Source organism: Penaeus chinensis, chromosome 36 (assembly GCF_019202785.1).
Source record: "Penaeus chinensis breed Huanghai No. 1 chromosome 36, ASM1920278v2, whole genome shotgun sequence".
Taxonomy (NCBI): domain Eukaryota; kingdom Metazoa; phylum Arthropoda; class Malacostraca; order Decapoda; family Penaeidae; genus Penaeus; species Penaeus chinensis.
The window spans coordinates 2020703-2029935 of NC_061854.1; the positions used below are offsets into that span (position 1 = coordinate 2020703).

At 35.5% G+C, this 9233-nt stretch overlaps 1 protein-coding gene across 9 annotated transcripts in view; it reads left to right on the plus strand.

Moving 5' to 3' along the window:
- The window catches only part of LOC125045087 (zinc finger protein 568-like), an 8986-nt gene extending 896 nt beyond the window's left edge, over window positions 1–8090 (plus strand). For 3 of the 9 annotated variants that reach the window (XM_047642180.1, XM_047642182.1, XM_047642185.1), the window contains exons 2-12: window positions 114–205; window positions 533–660; window positions 879–1026; window positions 1437–1588; window positions 1856–2099; window positions 2440–2630; window positions 3553–3712; window positions 5062–5282; window positions 5473–5647; window positions 6113–6322; window positions 6526–8090. In XM_047642180.1, the coding sequence (XP_047498136.1) occupies window positions 548–660; window positions 879–1026; window positions 1437–1588; window positions 1856–2099; window positions 2440–2630; window positions 3553–3712; window positions 5062–5282; window positions 5473–5647; window positions 6113–6322; window positions 6526–7254 (2343 nt within the window). In that variant the 5' untranslated portion in view covers window positions 114–205; window positions 533–547 and the 3' untranslated portion in view covers window positions 7255–8090. The remainder of the gene's footprint in view (window positions 1–113; window positions 206–532; window positions 661–878; window positions 1027–1436; window positions 1589–1855; window positions 2100–2439; window positions 2631–3552; window positions 3713–5061; window positions 5283–5472; window positions 5648–6112; window positions 6323–6525) is intronic. The other 6 variants (XM_047642179.1, XM_047642181.1, XM_047642184.1 and 3 more) reach the window with 4 other exon arrangements.
- Window positions 8091–9233: the final 1143 nt, after the last annotated feature.

Sequence of the window (9233 nt, forward strand, 5' to 3'; positions counted from 1 at the left end):
GGGGATTGCTAAGCTTAATCAGAATTTTTTTTCTTTAGGTAATTATTGTAGTTACTGAAGGCCAACATGAGAGTGTTAATTCATTCATACCATTCAATGTTCTGCCTTTGCAGGAGGACCAAACATTCAGAGCTTGTGGTGACAGATGACTAAGTAATCATACTTGGGAAATTATGTAAATGCCCAGTATTGGAGGATAATTCAGGTATGAAGTACTTTACAAAGCATTTTTTATCTCTTGCTTATTGGCTTATACTTGTGATGTAAGGTAATTACAAAGGGCTGGAAGAAAGTTCAGGGAAAATGTATCTCATTGCATATGTCTTTTGCAACCAATACTTAATAAACAAGCTCAAGACTGGCATTAGTTGCTATGATTAGCGTATTATCATATGTTAAGTGAACATTTTTTAAATAACTTATATGCATTATAATAGGAAGCTAAATGGAAAGAAGAAAAGCCATACAAAAATGTATCTTTGAATATTGAATATTGTATCTATTTTTTGTTTTTAAACATGCCTATTTTCAGAGCAGAAGACACAAGATGGGAGCCATTCATGGGAAAGGGCGCTTTAAATGCCAAGGATGTCAGAAACCATTTTCTTGGCGGTTAGATCTGGCAGAACATAGCAAGACCTGTAAAGGCAGCAGCTCAAGGTATATGAGTGGTTCTGCCTTCTCTTGATTTTAACTTGCAGTTTTCTTTGTCAAAAAATTGTGTTGCTTGATTTAATCTGTTCAGAATTAAGATATGGTACATAGAAATTCCAATAATTTGAGTAATTGTAGAAAGTCACTAGTGGTTCTTTTTTGAGATATGCTATTAAAATATCCCACCCAAAGAATGCCTGACACAATTAAGTTTTCTCTTAAAGCAGGAAGGCATGGGAGGCTCAGGCTGAACAGTTTCTGCTTGAGACATGTTTCCTCTGTGGCTGCCAGCTGTCAGGGATTCAGTCGGAGGAGGCTTCCTTTATCAGGGGAAAACAAAAGCTCTACCATTCCAAAAAGTCTTTGATTGAGGTAAGTATATCAGAATTCTAGTAAGGTTTATGAAGATCAGCATGAAAGCTTTTCCATTCAAAACAGCCGTTGATTGAGATAAGATATCAGAATTCTTGCAATATTCAGCATAATAAGAGAATAATGCAAGGGATAAATTCTTTTTAGCTTCTAATATGTATGAATTTTTTATTTATTTTTGTTTATAGATAAATGTATTTAAGGATATTTATGAACTTTTATGAGTAGTATGGAAAAATATTTTTAGCTTATATGAATAGTAAGTGATATATTTTTAGTGTTTATAAATAGGAAGACATATATTTTTAGCTTTCATAAATGATATGTGAATATATTTCTAGCTTTTATGAATGAGTAAGTAAATATGTTTTTCACTTTAAAAGTAGTGTTTAAGACCAAATCCATTTCAGGTTCTGGAGTTGATTACCCATGATTCTGCAGTATCTTCTCTTACTCATCACACCATCGGTCTGTGTAAAATCTGCATGAACTCGGTGAACAGATGGGACGAAACTCAGCAGCAACTTCAGACCATTGCAAAGTCACTGCGTAGTTCGTACAGGTAGTGTTTTTACCATCTTTTAATAGCATTTCCTTTTTTTTATATCATGTATTATGGTGTTGTTTCATGCTTTTGTTTTACTTTCTATGAATTAGGCAAAAAATATTGTTTTATCATGTATATAAGTAAAGGAGAAGAATGTGTATTGTCATGTACATCATTGGTTTATTTAAAACTGGAAATATTAATTTAAACAAAAGCTTATTCGCAACCTAGCTGAACAGTTTGGGGAGGACGTTCATTAACACCAAATCATGCTTTCCGCAGATCGATACAAAGGAAACCTGGGATGAAGAAGTATAGGAGGAAGAAGATCTCAGAGAGAAGAGAAATAGAGGAACTGATTGATGAAGGGGAGAGTGAATGCAACGAAGAGGATGAAGGGAACGAGGAGAGCGAAAGCAAAGGTCTGACGGAACAGATAAAACAGGAAAAGCAGACAGATTTTCCGCAGCCGGCAGAGAGATTTGATGAGTGCGAGAAGAAGGAATATGCTTGCGAGTGTGGGAAGGTGAGTTTGATATGATTATTTTTTGTGTAAATTGAGGTAAAATTGTAGGAGCTTTTTTTTTTTTTTTATACATAAAGGAAGTGTTTAATGAGGAGAAGACATGTAATATTGATGATTATGTCAGTATCTGCATTCTGGTAAGTCGTATTTTTACAAGTGAAAGGTAAAGCATTTTCACAGATGGAATAGAGAGGTAGAGATTAGAAAAAAAGGATTCATATACTATACATTAAATATTTTGAAGATAATAATAATACTCTCAGTTGATTTAGATTATTGTTTCTCTAGTCATCAGTTAGCAGGAAGACCCAACCGTTCAGCTAAAGATCTTTACTTACAGACTATACGTGGCCTCAACACCTTTGTCGAACATCAGCTACGGGAGGGATGCAAGACAAAAACCAGTCAGTATCCCTGCAAATATTGTGGCTTAGTGTTCTCAGAAAAGAAGCTGCTGATCGTACACAAAAAGGCCTGCATTGAGACCTCGCTGATCAATGGGGCACATGAGTGTGACATTTGCGGGAGACGGTACGGAAAGTGTTTTTTTTTTTTTTTCTTTCAGGATTTCAATTTGAAACATTATTGCAACTATGAATTTTTATTATAGTATTTTCCTTCTCTTGATTTTCGCTTTTATACAAGTATATATATTTTGTTAGCTATATATTTGGTATCATTTAATCCAATGGCACCATGTAATTGCACTGTCTAATGCAGTTTTGTTTTGTGAGGGAGGCCCATGACTTAATTTTCCTATTCCTTGAATTTCTGAGGAATATTTTTTGTAATGCTCTTGATTTTGATACTGTTATGCTTAATTAGGTATGTAAGGATTGCTTCAATATTCTTACTCATTTAGGCATAATATATGTTATCACATCACAGGAAAAGCCGTACTACATAATGACATCTTAATATTAAAAGAATTCATTCCATTTTTGGTAATAAACAAAAAAATTGTTTAGGATAATATTACATATAATTCTGCTATGAGCTAGTTAGCAGTTAGATATTAACTCAAGTCATGTGATCTATCCGCTATGATTTTAGGCTGTTGATTTTACTAGCACACTCTGTGGGAGGCTTCAGAAGTGCTTGTTCACCAAGGCAGTGGCCACTAGACTGAGCTGATCTCACTTGTTTACCCCTTTCTTAAGTGTTTGGAGAGAAAAGTTTTAATTTTTATTACTAGTATTATTATTGACAATGTTATGATAATGATGTTAATAGCAAGATAAATATTAATGATGATAGTAATGATATTGGAAATAAAGCCTTTTATTCTCAAAAGTTTAAGGAGCTTAGGTAGGCCCAGTAAGGGATTCCTTGGTGAATAAGTACACGTGAACCTGTCTAAGTGTAAATTCATTTAGCCGATACAAGTAGAGTAGAAATTGCATGCATCTGAAGCCATTGAAGGAAGATTTAGCTGAGTGGGTGATTTTTACAGGTTTTTGGTGCGCGGACGTGTAGAAACCCACAAAAGAAATGTTCACAGTATTGGAACGGCTGATCAGCAACTCTGCAGTTATTGTGGAAGAACATTTGGCTCCAGCTATAACATGAAGAACCATTTAGCAAGAGAGCATGGGATTGGTCAGATTGAAATGGTAAGTGTGTGTTCAGAATGTATATAATTTTTTATTTACTTGTTTGTTGATTTATGTTTAGTTACTGAAGGTTAGCTAAATTCAGATACTTTGCTCAGTTATATACATTTCACGTATTTGAAAATGTAAATTTAAAAGTTAATCAGGTTAACTTTTATTTATTTTAAGAGCTTAGTTTTTTTGTCTCGTGTTGGTGTGTAGGTAACATGGTGGAGTGTAAAAAATTAATAAATTTACCCTATTTGATATGAGTGAAAATTGGGAAACCATACAAAAGCAAGCAATGAAAACACAATAAATCAATTGATTTTATGTGTATACAAATTACAATGTGGAAAAGTGAAATAATGTAAGTACCTCAACCCTGCTGGGAGGTGAATGTACAGAGGGAGAGGAAAGGGTGCCAGGGAGGAGGGCAGCCTAATGTATCTCTTGACATTATTATTTTTGTGGAAACACCTTTGAATTATAAATAGGACCGATGTTCTCAACTCTTGGGAGAAATTTGTGTAACAGGTGACGTTACATCTCAAAGGACAAGGGAAACTAATTTTAGAAAATGAAGCGAATCAAAAAATAAGAGAGAAGCCTCTCTGAAAATTAGTTTAAAGAAAATATTAATTTGGTATGATACAGGTGTGATGGTTTCCATGAAAACGACCTATCAAGTAAGGGCATGGATGGTTTATGGTATTGGTTATGAAGAATTAGTAATTATATTTTTAGCTGAGTTCTTGTCACATCCTTCGAGGAGTAAATTCATTGCAGGAAGATATCTTATGCAGGGTGGAATGTTTACACTTTATTATTGGTGATGTCTAAAGGGATATTGTTAAATAGAAATGGGATGGTAATGTCAAATGAAGATAGGAAACAAGAGTAACTTTTACTGGTTCTCATTCCAGTGTGGAGACCTTATGCTAGATTAGTTATCATGAACAAATGGCTTCCAGTATTTAGACTTTTCTAAAATAATTTGCAATATTTCCTTCCTGTGATTAGTATCTAAAAGACTATAACAGTTATTTTATATCTATAGAAGTCAATATTTTCATTTAATAATGCGTAATTAAGGTTATGAATATTCTATATAATTGTGAATTTAGATTATACGAGGGTAGTCTTTAGATGAAGCAAAAAATTATAGGAATCCATATTTTCTTTTGCTTTGCCAGAAGAGGAATTTAGGTGCATTAAAAATATTATATATCCTCCAGTTATTATGCCTGTTTCATTTTGTAAAGAAATATTTCCCCATATTACATATTTATAGAATAAGGAGAACTACAATTTCATTATGATTTGCTTTTGAAACAACCTTCACCTTAATTACCTAATCCACCTGCAAGGTTGTGTGTGAACTCTGTGGAGGGAAGTTCTCTGACCGATCCAGCCTGCGCAACCACATGAAGAACATCCACGGAGAGCGCAAGTATGAGTGTGAAACCTGCGGGAAGAAGTTTGCCACCCCGGGAATGCGCAACCACCACATGAACGAGATGCATAACAACACCTACAATTACGAGTGCAGCATCTGTGGGGAACAGTTTAATGTCAGCTTTAAGTATAGGTTTGTGATACTAGGTGTTTGTTTGGGATTGTTATATTGCGAACAGCATGTATGAATGTATTTTGTTTGAGATGTTTTTGAGGATGTGATGACACTTATATTTAAGTATGATCATTTCTCTTGGGTTGAAGAATTATAAGAAAAAGTTATCGTGATGGATTTATACTTACAATTTTGTCTCCACGATCAGGTATCACATGCGTAAGATGCATAACACTCTCCAGTATTCGTGTGATGATTGCGGTCGAACGTTTATCATGAGGAGTGATCTGTATCGTCATGTTAGAGGTGTCCACATGGGAATACGTGACCCGAAGCGATATCCGTGCAAAGTGTGTGGAAGGCTGTTTCCCAGCATGTACAAGGTATATCTAAGGCCAAGTAAATAGTGTTAAGGTTCCTGTAACATGGTAAAAAAGAAGTAGACTTGGTAGGTTAAATTTTTCTTTTAATAGAGGAAGAATAGAAGAAAGTTATAGTAGTCCACATTCAGCTTTCATAAGTTTGTGGACTTTGTCTATATTTTCAGGGGTAGACTCTTAAATTTTGAGTTAGTTGAGATACTGGGACCTCAGTTTTTTTAGTTTATTATACTATATTCTGTTTTATTTTTAACTGTCAACATTTATTAAAGGAAGCTGATTATACTGATTTTCTTAATGCACAGAATTCTGATATAAAGATGATTTCACAAGTTAGCTATTCCATTAAATTATTTTCCTCAGTTCTGCTCTGCCATATTGACCTTTTCAAACTTAATTTAACTTAATAAATGAATTATTTATGTATTTATCTATTTATTTATTTATTTATTTATTTATTTTTTACAGGTCAAGAGGCACATGAGCAGTCATGGATACTTGTCTTCGAAGACCGACAAGAACATTCTCGAGCAGCATGTTCCTGAGATTGATCCAACGACCAACACCCTGAGGGCCAACGACTCTGCTGCGGCAACGGTGCTAGCAGATGCCGTGGCAGAGAACAACGATGGCACGAGTATTGATGTGCATCAGCTACAAGTCCCTGAAATTTATGCGGTTAGTTTACTTTTTTTTTTAAAATTTTTATGAGATCTTTGTCTGTGTGACAGATAGGGTTTATTGTATCCTTTCCCTAATACTCAAGTTTTGGCTTGTGCTTTGCAACATGGGGATTATAGATGATTATGAATATTTAAGAAGTATAGATAGATTTTGATGGTATAAGAGGATGAATTACTTAATGATGAATCTCCCTGCAGGCACCTCACATAACAACATTAACCCCAGAAATCCTGCAAGGAGGACCAGACATGGTGGAAGCCGAGACAATGGTGGTTGGCTCCATGTCCAGCATCGTAGTGTCGGCATCGTCGATATCAGACAGCATCACAGCTGAGCTACAGCACCCTCTGCACGACCACCAGCACACGCGCCACGACCACCATCAGCAGGACCAGCACCCACAGCAGCAGCAAGACCAGCAGTTCCGCCGCGGGAATAATGCCGCACTACAGCAGTCCCTAGCGCAGACCATCATGCCCATGCACCAGATGATCGTGATCCAGGATTCTGTCAGCGTGCCAGGTCATGCAGACTTTACGGTGGCACCTTCGAGTAGTCAGGTCATCTCGGCTTCTCCGGCTGCCAACCAAGTCATCTCAGTGTCGCAGTCTGGAGGAAATCAAGTCATTTCAGTTCCTCAGTCAGGGAGCCAGGTCATCTCCGTCCCGCAGTCGTCAAATCAGGTCATTTCGGTTCCCTCAGAGTCTGGACAGGTTATTTCCATACCTCAGTCGAGCGGACAGGTGATCACAGTGCCGTCTGTGAGCAGCCAAGTCATTTCTGTTCCCTCTGTTAATTCTCAGGTCATTACTGGGTCACTTCATACCTCACAGGGGGCCTTCACTCTGCCACTGACCCAGCAATCTACGCAAATTCACAATCAGCAAAAATTACCAACTATTCATTATCAGTATTTTCCATCGTAATGTTTACTATTTTTTGTATGATATAATGATATAGCATAACTTTGCCTCTTGCAATGCACTTTGACATTTCCTTAAAGGAGAATAAATATCTTACACAGACATTAGAATACATATCATTGAATGGTATTTAATTTCAAAATAAACCAGATCACCTTACATCTTGTTCAACACTATTCTCATGCACTCACAAAGGAACATTCAAGAAATTTGAAAAAAAAAAGAGAGAAAATTACAACAGTGAGACAGAGAGGTAGACAAGGACTAGATTGACCACTGGTTCTGTTTCTTGCAAATGTACATAATTTAAGAGCATGTTTTCATACCAATGGCCCAAAAATGCATAAATTAAATGTTTTATCTGTTTAAACTTTTATCTATAACATAAGTATTAGTATGTTCACTACAGACATGAGAATGTAGTACATATATATGAGCATATTGATGTTTATGTAATAAATTAGATTTTAAAATAGTAAACTGTAAAATAAACATGTTTTTGGGTTTTTGGTCTGAGGATGTGCATGCCCTCATTTTAAATAAGGGAACCACATAGTGCAGTGGGAGTATGTGCAGCTGGTGCCAAGAGGGTTTCCAAGTATCTGAATTTGAGACCTGGTCCTGATCGGAGATGAAGACAGGGATCCACTTCAGGGAGTGGCTCCTCATGACCAAAGCCAAAGTCCTTTTAAGGAAGGCACCGTCTTAGCCCTTGTGAGGGAGTTCATGACGTAAAACTGGATTATGCATTATATTGTATATTTTGATATGTTATGACAGTTATTGTTGGAATATTTTTTGTACAAATTATTATGATTGAATAAATATATACATATTTATAAGTACTTTCATTCTTATGTAATTTAAGATCTAAAAGTACATTTAATATCTTCAGTGTGTAAGATTTGGTTTTAAATTTGATAACAATAGCCTCATTTCTTAAATCTAAACTTTTAGAGGGAAATACTTGTGATTCGAATCACATTTTAAGGAGAGGCAATTACTTCAGATTTCCTTTGGATGTGCAGGTAAGTATTGTCCCTAGGGTCCCTCTCCTCCAATCCCTAGCCCACATCCTAGAGGCGAGTCTGACCCTTTTAAAGTCATTCGGAAACTAAATGAGATTTATAGTAGTGCCTAATATTCTGGAATACAGATTTAGCAGAAATCATGGCTAATTTACACCAGCAGTACTTCAGACTATAATCTTTTCACACTGGCTTTACTCACATTAAGTTATATGAATCTTGATTGTAAAATGAAAAAGTATCACTAATCCACCAAAGTGGTGAATCAACATTATCTAAGCAGAATTTTTCTCTTTGCAACAAGTTTCTAGCAATACTGACTGGATTAAGAAGTCAAAGAATAGCTAAGTATCATATACATAATCTAATTTTTATTTTGCCACTTCAAAAGCCAACTATTACACATTCACCAGCTTCCTAGTGTTTCTGATACATATTAAGTCGTCATTTCTTGAGAATATTAGTCCTGTGACAGTTTACAAGGAGTACTGTGAGGCCCTTAATATCAGTAGGCAGATATATAGTTTATATATAGCTAACAGATCAAATAAATACTAAACCAGAGGGTTACTTCATGAAAATCAGGAACTTCTTTTTCTATGATAAGGATAATTACTCTGGTATATTGATATGAAATTTAGCACCCAAAAATTAAAGAGCTTTCTGAACAAGAAGGTGGAATGGAATAAACAGACATATCCGTAGTAAGATTAGAAAGATATAGGCATTATACACTTCTTTCTATTATGTGACTTTGGAAGATAACATTTTTGAATATAACTAAAGATATCCATAGCTGAAAGATATCAGATGATGTAAAATAGGTATCAGGGCTTTGACGTAGCAGGTAAATTCCCAATTTTACTCTGAGAAATAGCATTTTTTGAGGACTATGACCATGCTAGCCGGAGATACCTACTTATTAGGGTAATGATTGTAAGACGTGAAAGGGAT